Below are 14775 nucleotides of genomic sequence, written 5' to 3'. Positions count from 1 at the left end.
GTAGTATTCAGGTCTGTTGCGCTCCCACTTCGATATTTTAGATGGCAACAATGAACTGCTCTTCTCCGTTTAGGAGTAATTTGGTGCTATTGGAACTTGGAAGTGTATGTATTGTGTGTTTTTTTAACACAGTTACATTATTAGGTATTGTATCGCATTGTAAATTATTGTTGGTTAGTAAAATGTTGTATTCCGAAAGCTGTGCCTTCTGTATACTACTGCGGGCCCGCCCTGTAGGATGTAATCCTTTGTTGGACAAAACGGTGGATTATAGAACTGCATTTTTTAATACAAATGTACCTACAATCGTGATTCATATCAGATATAGATACTACCTACTGACTGAAGAGATGAGGTACCTGTATTTTTAACACTATAATATAATAGTTGTACAAATAAAGAGTTACTCTGTCTATCTAAAGTCGAATAGGTGTGAAATATGCTATGCCATAGCTATCCGACAATAGACGAACACGCCAAACATACAACACCTTTTAGTTGTGTTGGCTGTTAATAAAACATCGGCAATTCTTGTGATAACTAGTTTTCTTGAGCAGACTCGACCGGCCAGCAATTTATAGGTCCCTTTAGACTACACCAGTGTCTTAATAATTCTTTCGAGAGGCTCAAAGTCTTGGCTATATGCTGCCGGCTCATGCTCGATGTTCAATAAAAAATATCACGTTGAAAATAAAATAAAAGTATTTTTATTCTTAGCGTGTCAAGTCAACGACAAGTTACAGGCTGTAGGAACATGATCCGATTCGATTTATAATTATTATAGTGTGATAGGGATGAAAAAAGCTACTTTCAATGCGGTTTTCGTGTAAACTTACTGAATTAAATGAAACATAATAATATTATACTCACCCCGTACTTGTTACTGGAACGCGATGAGACATCTGAAAAAAAAAAACAAATATATAATTCCTATTCGGTCACAGAAGATCTACCATTGAACAAGGAGCTTAGCGTGGGAAGCCTTCCGCTCTGTGGGGCTACCGGCACCGAACATTAGAATTATCAAATCTGACGTAATTTGCATGTATCTTACGGATGTTTTTGAAAGGAAAGCGACGCTGCTTTTGGATTGTTGATTGCTAAGTTGTCGGTGACGGCTGGACGTAGGTACTACCTAGCGAAGCCAGTATTGCTGGATGAGGAAAGACAGGTAGTGACTTTCCACCAACATTCATAGTAAAAAAACCTGCCTGAATGATGACCCATGTATACACAAAAAAGAAATATAATAAATCATAATAAGTAAATATAAACTTACCCGTTCCTTCGTATGCATCCCCCGTGTAGTCATGATGCTTGATTTTGTGAGCACTTCCCACGTCTCTCCGCGCAAGGTATCTGAGAAATGAAGAGAAAGTTCAAAAAAATTGTACTTATCTAGTTAGTATTTCATAAATTAACATTTATATACGAACAAAAATGTGTATGTGACAAAACAAAGCAAAAAACTGTTTATATTTTGTTTACTGTCAAACCGTTTCAAGTTCAACCTAATACAACCATTGTACCAATGAATGAAGTTACAGATCTTCTAACCAAGCTAAATCAAAATACGAGTTCAGTGGTGAAAGTGGGGTGTTATTTTGTCGAGACGTTTCTTTTGCTCTGACACTCCATCTTATTCTTATATTTTTAATCTACGCCAGCAGTAGACACTTAAAAAGGGCTGATGAAAAACGTAACAAAATTTTGTCTATGTCAAATAACCCACCTCTCCTGTTCCCCCTCCTCATCCACGACGCTCCAGGTCTGCACCAGCGGCTTGGCTCTCTTCAGGGTGAAGTTCTTCCTCACAGCACTCATCATTCCTGGACCAGCCACCATGTTCGGCACATTTATTGGCGCAGGGAGCCCTGCAACAAGCCCAGGATATCATTAACCGCTCACGTCCCGGCGACCCATTGGTAAACCAGAGACCACGATAGCCTGCTGGCCTGATGATGATGATATTAGACTTATAGCCCGTTATTATAAAACATAGACGAAAGATACATAGTTCTGGTGATGCTATACCTGATGGGGTAAACGAGTTGGTGACCACGATTAGGCAAACGTAGCGTAGGACGCCCTCCGGCTGGATGGGGTGACGACATGCAAAAGCTGGCTGATATTGATCGGAAAGCTATAGATCACACCCAGTGGCGTGCTTTGGGAAAACCCTACGTCCAGCTGCTATATAGAATGTTGCAAAAAGGATATACTAAGCCGAAACGTGCTTGTTAGCTAACCAGCATGTTATATTTATTTATTTATTAACATAAGGATCTCCAGCAGTTAACACAACAGACATACTTAACAGAAAATTTAACATAATAGAAATTTCGTTGTGAAAACCATTATAGGCGATCACGGCATTATCAAATAATACTATCTTAAGGACAACAGTGACTTAAAACTAAATTATCTAAGCATAATATCATATTATAACAATATTAAAACTTGAACAGAAAATAACAATGTTAAAATTTAGTGGGTCAAAACTAACAAGGCAATATACTTACATAAGTCCGGAAGATATAACATGCTGCACAAGTTTGGCTTAGTATACCCTTTTTCCACCAACCCGCACTGAGCTAGCGTGGTGGACTTGGCTTAAACCCTTCCTTCATTAGAAGGAGACCCGTGCCCCAGCAGTGGGGACGCAATGGGTCGTGATTATGATGATGATGATGGTGATACCCTTTTTGCAACCTCCTGTATAGGCTGATGATGGACGCCTTGGTTCCTCACCTCCCACACTAGGCCTCTGGTTGCTCCAAGGCCCGCTGTTCTGCAGCTGGTTCATGCAGGACTGCCCCGACTGCTTGCAAACGATGATGATGGCGATGATCAACAGCACGCACAGGGCCCGGTGGTCCAGCTTGTCGAAGAGCTTCCTGAAACTGAAATTGCAAGGAATCATAATAAAATTGTAAAAGGTCAAAGTGCCAATTTCTCCATAGTCGGTTATCTAACCGACTGGGATTGGTTAATCAATTATACGTCACTCCGTATAAAATTCTAGACAGATGTGGCAAAAGTCAACCACTAATACCTGGTTATGCTCTAAACGACTATGGAGAAATTGGCACTAAGGTAGGGTAACGTAACGTACCTTGGGACGCTTGTACCTCGGGACATTAATTGTATTTTAAAAACCGGCTAAATAAACACATTAAAATTCTACCCTAGGCATAGTATTTTACTCGCTTGGCAAAACTACTGAGTCTCGTGATCATACAAGCATCGAGTGTGTGGTGAAGACAATAAGAAGTTTTTTGGAGTCAAAAGTAGCTTTTGTATAGTTTTTTGTGTTGCTTTTATCTCATTGAGGCATGCTCAAAATAAAGACATGGATGTCACGTATAACTTTTCAGTTATTTAGTTTTATGACATGGCAATTATCTGAAAGACTCCTAAATTAAAAATAAAGATATTTAAATTTTGGATAAATATTGCTTTTTTGTACCTTGGGACACAATTAAATTTGTACCTTGGGACACTGTTTCCTATGACTTTGTACTATGGAAAATGCAAACATCTAAATAACGCCTTATATCTCTGTTCTTATTAGTGCCAGAGTGAAACTAGACAGAGGAGAGATGCAGTAAATCAATAAGAACAGAGATATAAGGCGTTATTTAGAAGTTTGCATTTTCCATAGTACAAAGCTATAGGAAACAGTGTCCCAAGGTACAAACGTGTAACGTACCTTGGGTCAAAATAAGCATTTTTACTTTTATCTTAATTTAATAAAATCTGGCCACACTAAAGCTTTAGCACAAATACTAGTGATAATAGATTATATATCCTACCGAATAAAGAAAACTTCACATTAATATCTTAGTTGTACGCTGCGATAGCTTCATTCAAAGTTGGGGTAGTCGAAAATGTCCCTAGGTACGTTACGTTACCCTATTTAAGTTCTAACGATACTTTAATAAGAACAAGATGGATTGTCACTGCAAAAGAAACGTCTCGACTAAAACACCCCACGTACCATTGAGCTCTTATTTAAAACTAGTTCGCTTAGAAGATAATAATGATGTCGATTTTGAAGGCAGAAAATTTGCTAGCATAAAATGACATTTACGGAAACAATCATAGAGTCGAATTTTAGACAAAGAAATTAAGGTTTTGACAGCTCTAAATTTAGAATTTCTGCCTTCAGAATCGACATCAATATGTGACTTTATTCATTGGTACAATGGTTGTCATTAGGTTGAACTTAAAACGATTTGACAGTAAACAAAATGCGGACTTGTTGTTTTGTTTTTGTATGTGACATACTTTACCATCTTGTTTGTATATCGTTAATCTTAGTAAAAAGTGGTCAAGATCTACAATGACATGATTTGTGACTGTCTAGACTAAGTACTTCTTTAAACTTGTGGCGTTTCTGTGGCTGATGACGATGATGGTGACTGCCTTATACCAAACAAATCAATCTGTTTACTTACATCTAATCTATGATATACAGGGTAGATTTTTTTAGTAAGAAGTGGGGAAAGGGGAATATACCCAGGCAGATCTAGACAGACACATTAGCAATTAACAATCCATAAGCAGAGTAGCTCGCCTGTCAAACATCTGTCAGATGCATACAAGTTACGTCAGATTTGACAAACGAGAGACGTTGCTTATGGATACAGATTTTTGCCGGAATGGCGTCACGAGGTCGACAACAGAGACCTTTGGAATAAGAATGGGGGCCTTTGCCCAAAAATCCCTTAGCCCTTTGCTCTTTTTTATCGGTTCCTCCCTTAAGAGGAATGCAAAGGACAGTTTCTTCATACAAACATAGTCCCCTGTTCCCTCGCTATGTTTTCCTTTTTGTCACATATTAATTACGAAAAAGAAGATATGAACCTTTAAAAACCAAAAAAAATGGGACAAATTTTCCGCTGTGTTTCTTCTCCCATAAAACTAAGTTTAAGACATTATATTTAAAAAAGTTAAAAACAGGGACATTGCCTATACTTTTTTCAAATTAATAATGAAAGAAGTAATTAAACCGATGGAGTATTGGAGGAGAAAACAGGGGACTACGAAACGTCGATTTTGTGTATTTTTCCTAGGTATTTTTGGCCCTAGCTGTAGCTGTCCCTGTCGCGCTCTACTGGGAAGGTTCGGGCATGGCGCGACAGCGATAATAATAATAAATAAATATGTGGGGACATCTCACACACGGCCATCCGACCCCAAGCTAGGCAGAACCTGTGTTATGGGTGTCGGACAGCTGATATATCTACACAAATACATAGATAGATAGATACTAAATATAAATATCAACACCCAAGACCCGAGTACAAATATCTACAAATATCTGCCCCAGCCGGGAATCGAACCCGGGACCATCGGCTCAGTAGTCAGGTCACTAACCACTACGCCATTCGGTCGTCAATAGGTCCATGGAAAACCTAGTTTTGAATTCACGCGCTCGTTTGCATCGGTCTTAAACTCACAGTCTGTCAAAAACCCCCTGTTTTACTTCCTCCTTCTTTTCAGGAGGGGGTGGTGGTTTTTTCTCTTTTTTTTCCTTTTTCGGCACCACTATTGGCTCTTCTGGAGATTTCTTTGGAGCTAAAATCACCTAATAAAAGTCAGAGAGTAAATGAGCTATTTAAAATACAACATGGTATAAACAGTACACCCTTAATTTTTTTTATTTTTATTTATCTCTCATGATTTTATTCACTATGCTTTTACTATCTAAAAATACCAGTGCATTTTGAAGCCAATTTGAACAACAATTTGTACGGAAAAAGATGATTGCGCCTACTCATACTCACATAGAAAGAAAGATACTACCATTTTTTTAACTCGATTCTTAATACAATAACCGTGGCAATGCCAGTCTGAAATATTCATATAGGTACCTACCTACTTACAATGAAAAAAAAAATAGTTTTACTATTGATCTTGAAAAATATATCTCAAAGTATGACTTGTCCGCGTCATCATCATCAGCCAACAACCTCCACTACTACAATACTTAATACATAATCTACTAAAATCAATGGATCATTCACAAGGTAAGCGTCTACCTATCGGTATTGTACGTATCGGACCAAATAGGTTTTCATAAATTTATAGAGAAACGGCGTCGGAAATGCCGATGAAGTGGACGCACTTTGTGAATTTCTATACAATAAATACTGAATGCGATGAGTAAGTTGCCTGGGATGCCGAAAAGTGGACGCTTACCTTTATTCTGTCTTATATATTTATTATTATCTATACTTGTCTGAGTACATCTATCAGTGCTCTTACAACATACTTTAATAGGACAGCCAGCGACACAATCTGTTCATCTACACTCTAAATCTTCGACATTGCGAGGCAACAGCTGCCGCTACACGGGTTCGTTATAGTCGTAGATAAACGTCACAAATCTCACTAAATACAGCTATGTGATTGGTAGAACGCGCACGAGTTTATCGACGTAGGCAACTAACCCGTGCCGCGGCCGCAGAACTACTCACTAGCATTTGAAATCAGAACCACAATCAGAGAAAGAGTCAGACTTGGATTTCTTCTTCGCAGCAGCGGCGGCGGCGGCTCTGTTTCTCTCTCCTTCTCTTCTCTCTGCTGCTCTTTTCTCTGCTGCCTTTCTCTCCGCTTCCTTTCTCTCCGCTTCCTTTCTCTCCGCTTCCTTTCTCTCCGCTTCTTTTCTCTCTGCCTCTTTTTTCTCTGCTTCTTTCTTTGCTGCTGCCTCCTTCTTAGCCTTAGCTTCAGCTTCAGCCTTCTTTGCCGCTTCTTTCTTAGCTGCTTCCGCCGCTTTTCTATCTCTTTCTGCTTTCCGTTTCGCTTCCTCAACCTTTGGGTCCGGTTTTGATGGTGGTGTTGACTGAGGAGAAATTAAAGTTTTTATTATACTTTTTTTTGTTGTTGCGTTTTTTTAATATACCAATTCAATCCATTTTGATAAGGGAAGTAAAACAAAAAACTCAAATTTCTCCTTTACCAAGCACCAAGCGGACTATTTTGTCTTTATTTTAAGGCTAGTTTTCGTTTTATTGGTAAGTAAAAATTATTTATATGTATAATGATAATTGAACCTAAACAGATACCTGGATGACATCTTTTAAACAAAATGGATTGAAGAAGGCAGCCTAGTGTCAATTTAGTAAAACAGAGTGGAATTTATTCAAGATCTACCCTAAGGGTGCTTACATAGACAAACGGGTTACCTGTACCGGTAACCTGATTATGCGAAAGCGCTCATGACATTAAAAAATCCGGGAAATGCTCCGTGAGTGAACGCTTTCGCATAATCAGGTTACCGGTGCAGGTAGATGCAGGGAACCCAATTCTCTATGTAAGCACCCTAAGACAGTGTTACGTCTCCAACATACTGAGTAAAATCTACTAAAGAGTCTCATGACTGCATCAACAATACTAATTTACTTATAGAGTAGGCGCATTCATATTTTTCCATTAAAAATATAATTTTATCAACAAAAATCAACCATTTAATCATTCAAAATGCAGTGGTGTTTCAAAAAATTCAATAATTTAAAAACGGGACTCTCCACTTATGGACATAAATTTCATCAAGATAATAATATGATATCTACTCGTAACAATGTTAAAGCAAGCATTAGGACACCATGAAAAAAGTAACCTACGAAAACATGAAGGAACAAAGTATCTTCAAGAATTCACAGAAATAAAAAAAGGGTTCATATAAGGGGAGGCTGGAGCGGTGGTAGCTCAGTCGGGTAAGCGCCCGCTTCTCACGCCAGAGATGCGGGTTCGAATCCCGGCGCTGACATGTACCAATGAGTTCTTTTCTGAATTTAAGTACAATGTATACCATCGCTCTTACGGTGAAGGAAAACATCGTGAGGAAACCTGCATATCTAGATTTAGCACATCTAGATATGTGAACCCACCAACCCGCAGTGGACCAGCGTGGTGGGAAAATGGTCCAAGCTTAGGAAGGCAGTTTAGACCTTGGGGATATGCACAAAGGTTCCATTCGAGAGAGCCAGGTGCAGGTACTGTTACCCCCAAAGAGAATAGAATAGAATAGAATAGAAGGGGAGGCTGAGAAGGGGGGTCAATGGCCAAATCAATGAACGAACGAACGCAAATTGCTATTCAATAGGCACGCTTTGTTTTTGAATAGCTTCGGAGCGCTGCGCTAACCACGAATCTATCTCATTGTATTAAACATGCCGATAGCGTGACAAATCTCGTTCGTTCGTCGATTTAGAGACATCAATCGTTTAAATTGTTAGAGAGTTCAGCTGAAAATAAATAAAGTAGGTAGAAAATAAACTGACTTCACTATCGGTGGACGTCTTGGAGACCGATGTCTGCGTGGACTGGCTGCCTTGTCGGTGCTGGAACATGAATAAATAAATAAATATGTGGGGACATCTCACACACGGCCATCCGATCCCAAGCTCGGCAGAACCTGTGTTATGGGTGTCGGACAGCTGATGTATCTACACAAATACATATATAGATGCATACTAAATATAAATATCAACACCCAAGACCCGAGTACAAATATCTGTCTTAAAACAAATATCTGCCCCAGCCCGGAATCGAACCCGGGACCTTCGGCATAGCAGTCAGGGCCACTAACCACTACACCATTCGGCCGTCTGAATATACCATTGACACATCATTATCAACTACTCGTTGTGAAGCCTAGTTCGGGCAGCTTGAAAACATTTGACAGTCGGGTTACCCACTTACCCGACAACTCTCTCAGAACAAGCTTGCTTGTGTTGGGGTCCACCAACCCGCACTAGACCAGCGTGGTGGACTAGGACTAAAACGCTTCCTTCATTAGAAGGAGACCCGTGCCCCAGTAGTGGGACCGTAATAGGTCGTGATGATGATGATGATGATGATCATCATCATTATCAACTTCCCTCACAGTGAAAATTATACAAGTTCCCTTACGGCAGATTAACAATATAAGTACGAAGTGTCAATCAGTGAAAAAGAAACTTCTCGACAAATAAAACCCCACTTCTACCACTCTCTTCTCCAGCTCTTATTTTGAATTAGTTCGGTTAGAAGATTGGACCTTCGGTATAGCAGTCAGGGCCACTAACCACTACACTATTCGACCGTTATACATGCACCTATTATTAATCCAAGTTCAAACATGGTATATGGCTCTTTCAACTCACCTTCCGACACTTGCATCCTCTCTTAACAGCCACTGCAAGTTTATCTTTCTCCTTTTTCTTCTTTTCGGGCTTACGATTTATCGGGCAATCTTTTCTACACTGAAAAGGAGAAAAAACTTCTCTAAGCACTTAAGGCCACTCATTTTACAATATCCTAACCAACTTTAAAAAGCCCCGACATTCAACACTATATAACTCGCATATCTTTTGAAGAGGGGACGGCCAAAAACCACGTGGCGTCGCACTGTCGTGCAGGAGGCAGCCGCCCTCGGCATGAGCTGGCACGAAGTCGAAGGCGTGGCACAGGACCGGTCAGAGTGGAATCTTTGAAACGTGACGGATTTTCTCAGAGCGGATGTGACGATAAGTCAATCTCAGAATAATCTATGCCCATTGAACTGAGCGTCGGCGCGACTGGCGAGACTCATTGTTCTGAGCCGTGAAACGAAAGTAATGTCGTCACACCTCTTCACACAAAGTTTTGGTCGTTTACAGTGGTCGTGTCGGTTATAAATTTTTAACTTCTTTAAAAAATACCTTAAATTACTTTTTTTGGGGTTGAATTTTTATTTTCTATAATAAAGCGATGTAAAACTATCGAATAAGAATATAAAAACGCATATACCCTATTGTATTGTACTCACTTTGTAGACTTCAAAGTCGGTGTCGCCCACCGCCCTTCCCGCGTCGCCGTGCCTCCGCAAGTACTCGTAGTTTGTGCTGTTCGTCTCTTCTGAATTCTACAAGTTAATAAATTAAAATAAAATAAATAAATATGTGGGGACATCTCACACACGGCCATCCGAACCCAAGCTAGGCAGAACCTGTGTTATGGGTGTCGGACAGCTGATATATCTACACAAATACATAGATAGATACATACTAAATATAAATATCAACACCCAAGACCCGAGTACAAGTAAATATCTGTGTTTAAACAAATATCTGCCCCAGCCGGGAATCGAACCCGGGACCTTCGGCATAGCAGTCAGGGTCACTAACCACTACACCATTCAGCCGTCGACAATGAATAGAGGCAGCGAGTAATGAAGACTGACGAAAGAAATTTACTGTGCGGAGATGAATGGTTGTGTTGGTAGAGGACGTCCTAGGCGAAAGTATGTCGACCAGATAGACATTCTCAAGAAGAGCCAAATTAGGAGTTTCCGAAACCGACGTGCGTGTATGAAGAGACTTATGAATGGGGACGAAGCGAAAGAAGTATGTCAGGATCGTGACCCGTGGAGGTGCATAGTCTCTGCCTACCCCTCTAGGAGACATGCGTGAGTATATGTATGTATGTAGTGGCAGTGTAACATGGGGCGCCCCCCGGCCCGCTGAACCAACGACGGGTGACCCGTAGTGGCTGCATGAGGTGGGCCGAGGACATAGTGTTATGGCGCTGCTTGGGTGATGCCTATATCCAGTACTGAAGATCTAAATACAGGCTGATGATGATAATAAATTACAATTAGAGTCAAATAGACATTGATTAAAAAAGACTAGGACAACGGTCCTAATCCTAACTTCCTAATCCTAACTAATATTATAAATGCGAAAGTAACTGTGTCTGTCTGTCTGTTACTCTTTCACACCAAAACTACAGAACGGATTTAAATGACATTTGGTATACAGATGGTCTAGACCCTTAGAAAGAACATAGGTAACTTTTTATCGCGGAAATCCCACGGGAAAACTTTTTAAGGCAAAGGGAAGCTCGAGGGAACAGCTAGTAAGTAATAAGTGTAAGTGTTAGTAAACACATTCATAAAACATAGGGATTAAAAGGTAAGCGTTTACCTATCATCGGTATTGCACCAAACCATAGACTAAGGCCCTGTTCCACAATGTCTGGTTAGTGGCTACTTGTGAGATAAAATACATGCTGTCACTGTCAAAAATATAATAACAGAGAGTGACAGCTTGTATTTTATCTCACAAGTAGCCACTAACCAGACATTGTGGAACAGGGCCTAAGTGTATTAGTCTATGACCAAACGGAATGTCATAAATGCCGATGAAGACGATGCACTGTGTGAATTTCTAAATTAATACTGAATTCGATGCGTCCGTTGCGTACGATACCGAAAGTCTAGGCTAGTGATATTATAAACTTACATCGTGCTCCATACTGTCTTCCCGCTGATGGTGAACATGGTATGACTTTGGATTCTTTACCGACTTATTATCCTTCAACAAGCTCACCCTTTCTGGATCACTGGAATAAAATAAAACAATTTTTTTGATAAAACAATGAATTTGATTGGAAGATTATCATTATTATTATTAGCATAATATCGCATATCTGGTGGGAAAGCACCGTAAGAATTATTCACAGTTCCTTGAATGCAATTCTGAATATAGAATAATCTAATCAAATTAGCTGGGTCACTGGTCTCCTTCCAATGAAAGAAGGGTTTAGGCCTAGTCCACCACGCTGGCCTAGTGCGGGTGGACCCCAACACAAGCAAGCTTGTGCTGAGAGTTTTCGAATATTGAATACTTAAGTAATGATAACATCCAAACTTACATCTCATTATCTTTCTTGTTCATCATGTCTTTAAAGACTTTTAGCATCGGCGTGTGAGTCTCCTGGTCTCGTTTTTTGCTGTAACTGAAACAAGCACCTATCAATTAAATACGTCATCAAAATCATCATCAGTGAGGAAACCTGCATATCCAGATTCTAGATGTGTACCCTAAGTGCATTGGCTCGGTCGATCGCTTGGTCGGCTCGCGACCTATCACCTGCGTACAAAATGTACAGCGTAAATGGGTGGTTTGCTTGCGAGTCACCCTTCGGGGATTGCAGCCGTGAGCGTTATAGAACACCACCATCTAACATCGGACCTTAAACGTGGTAAGCAAATTCTTCTTCTTCTTCTTCTTCAGGTGCCATCTACAACCGTAGGTCGGCTATCATTATGGCCACTTGGGCCCGGGAAGTCGCAGCTCGGAGAAGCTCAGTAAGCAAATACTTTATTGGAATGAATATTTTACCTTGCATAATCAGATGACATATGTATTTATTAAATAAGTTTTTGTAGTGTTTCCTTTTGGCTGTGGCATTTTATTTAGCTCGTGTTGACAAAATAGTCTGTCAGTTTTCGACTGTCAGAATTTATAAGAATATTCTGGCAACAAATGAGGATTTACTGTTCAATATCCTGATGATCACAAAAGGCAAAAGGTGTTGAATGACTGAGTGAGTGCTTGAAATAAAATTCTTCTATAAAACAATTTAATTTGTTGCAAAAGTGGTAAGTATACTAGGCCGAACGATGGGGACTCAGGGGGTCATTCTGAACAATTTATCGCAGTCAAGTATCTATCTACCTTCAAACATGTTTTCTACGAAAATTGAGCTTTTTTTGCATTAAGTACATTACTGTAAATGCAATTCTAAGGACAAAAGTTCTGGATACTTAAGTGGCAATTTCTCCATTTTCGGTTAGAGCATAACCGGGGAGTAGTGGTTTATTTGAAAGAAAGAAAGATAAAACTTTATTTGACAATGACAGCAATCATACTTAAATATATACACAATAATACAGAACTTACGTATAAATTTGCTGTCCGCCAAAAAGGCGTCCACTCAGCTATTGCTGCGCCCTTGGCCACAGCCAAGGACACTGCGCTGGTGTTTCAGTGGAGGCCTCTTTAATATTTTTGACACATCTGTCATGAATTTCATATGGAGGTGACGAAAGTATGGGATGATGAAAGTTAACCACTACTCCCTGGTTATGCTCTAACCGAGAATGGAGAAATTGGCACTAAAGCGTGTATATTCGTCTCCATACGTCAATCTCAATAATAAAACCCCACCCTACAGACGGAATACCCGGAGGAAAACTAAAACGCCATGCCAACCAATTATTTTTCAGAGTCGGGCATCAAATATTTTTTATTACTCACATCCCACATTTAATAGCAAAATATAGGCAATTCAGCTAAGTGATACTTTGCCATTTTTACTTTATTTTTATTGCATGTTTCCGCAGTATTTTATTTTGCGTGTAAACTTTTATTTCTTGGTTCATAATGTGAGGTACGCTTTTAATATCGCGTGTGTTTTATTATTATCAAGGATCTTTATCAAACTGTAGGTACTGGAGTTTGTGACACCTGCACAATAATATTAATCTTGTATAAAAAAGAATGGCGAAACCTGACCCGCTTTGCATAAGTTAGCAGCCACTCACCAAACCTATTTTAAGTTATTGATAAAAATGTCTATTATCAGGGAAAAATATTTAAAAAAATCTAAACCATGGGGTTCTTGAGATATTAGGGTTCAAAAGTAAATTAATTAAATATATTTTTTTCGTTAAAAAAGATTTTGCTGAATGGTACACGCACAAATAAGTTTTTTAATCTAAATCATGGGATTCCCAATTCATAGCGCATCACAAAATGTATTACATGATTTTATTTATGCAAATAATATCATAATTATTTTTGCACATTTCACACTCAGAAACCTATTTTTATAAAGAGACCAATTTCAAAAATTATTTCATTCTATTCAAGTTCCCGTTATCCCGAAGTACTTAACATAAAATACTTTTTAGCCAGGAATTCCCACGGGAACACTTTTAAAATCAATTTTTAGCTCGAGGGTAACATCTAGTACAGTAGAAAGACTTGATCTTTCAGCACCTATATCTTCGTTCTCCCATGTCTCATAATAATAAAATTAATACCAGTATATGCTGTAGTCACGGACTACACATCAGTGTATGTTTCATCAATGGCCGCTCTGGGTCATGGCGCCATAGAGAAATGGCCATTCTCCTTTTATGAGAATGTATGTACCTATACTCAATAGAAATGAAAAAGTTCCACTTACAAAATGTCGACACCAAATGACCAAATTATTTAATTTAAAAAAACACGCACTCACGCCTAGTACTAATGTACTCCCTTGCGGGTTAGGCAGAGGTGCATTGCTGCACCCACTTTTCACCAGAGAGTTATGTTAGTCCCAATGTAATAGGGGGCGGGCCTATTGCCATTTTACAGGCACATCCAAGACCCGAGAACAAATGTCTGTGTTTAAACAAATATCTGCCCCAGCCGGGAATCGAACCCGGGACCACCCAATTATTTATTACTTTGAACAAAAAAATTCTACGTCTTTAGTTCATAATATTTTGATGCGCTGTTAAATGTACTTACTTAAATATTGCAGACGGCGTCATTAAGCTATCCATTTTCGTTCTGGGGTAAGTGGTTGCTGTTTTACTAAGATTTTCGTTGTTTGATAGTAAATTAAGTATATGTATAGGTACCTAACTGTTACATAACCGTCTATGGAGAAATTGGCACTAAATCTCACCTAAACTTTTCTCCAATCATACGACAATACCTGCCAATTTTTCTTCTAAATTCTTCCGTCAATAAGGTAAGGGCCCCCAAAGCTGGCACCTTATGTGACCCCAAACCACGAGCTTCTTCCAACCCCTTAACGTCTGACCAGCCGACGTCTGTAATTTATGACCCCTGTCACTCACATATTAGCCGGCAGGGGTGACAAAAATTTAGCAAAAATAATTAGAGGGGTGTATTTTTAAATGTGTAATGTTTATCTGGTTATCAATAGCTTTTTTTCGTGCGA

The 14775-nt window shown here is 39.3% G+C and overlaps 1 protein-coding gene across 4 annotated transcripts in view; it reads right to left on the bottom strand.

Moving 5' to 3' along the window:
• The window catches only part of LOC105392891, a 34857-nt gene extending 22606 nt beyond the window's left edge, over window positions 1-12251 (bottom strand). For 2 of the 4 annotated variants that reach the window (XM_038112945.2, XM_038112965.2), the window contains exons 1-11: window positions 12156-12251; window positions 11686-11769; window positions 11274-11373; window positions 9800-9895; window positions 9156-9254; window positions 8292-8351; window positions 6486-6850; window positions 2752-2903; window positions 1733-1874; window positions 1280-1359; window positions 871-902 (exon numbers count right to left, since the gene is read on the bottom strand). In XM_038112945.2, the coding sequence (XP_037968873.2) occupies window positions 871-902; window positions 1280-1359; window positions 1733-1874; window positions 2752-2903; window positions 6486-6850; window positions 8292-8351; window positions 9156-9254; window positions 9800-9895; window positions 11274-11373; window positions 11686-11769; window positions 12156-12175 (1230 nt within the window). In that variant the 5' untranslated portion in view covers window positions 12176-12251. Of the gene's footprint in view, window positions 1-870; window positions 903-1279; window positions 1360-1732; window positions 1875-2751; window positions 2904-5465; window positions 5594-6485; window positions 6851-8291; window positions 8352-9155; window positions 9255-9799; window positions 9896-11273; window positions 11374-11685; window positions 11770-12155 lie in introns of all 4 variants that reach the window. The other 2 variants (XM_038112955.2, XM_038112962.2) reach the window with 2 other exon arrangements.
• Window positions 12252-14775: the final 2524 nt, after the last annotated feature.

This window comes from Plutella xylostella, chromosome 2, assembly GCF_932276165.1.
Source record: "Plutella xylostella chromosome 2, ilPluXylo3.1, whole genome shotgun sequence".
In the NCBI taxonomy this organism is placed as follows: domain Eukaryota; kingdom Metazoa; phylum Arthropoda; class Insecta; order Lepidoptera; family Plutellidae; genus Plutella; species Plutella xylostella.
This window is presented reverse-complemented; position numbering and strand designations above follow the sequence as displayed.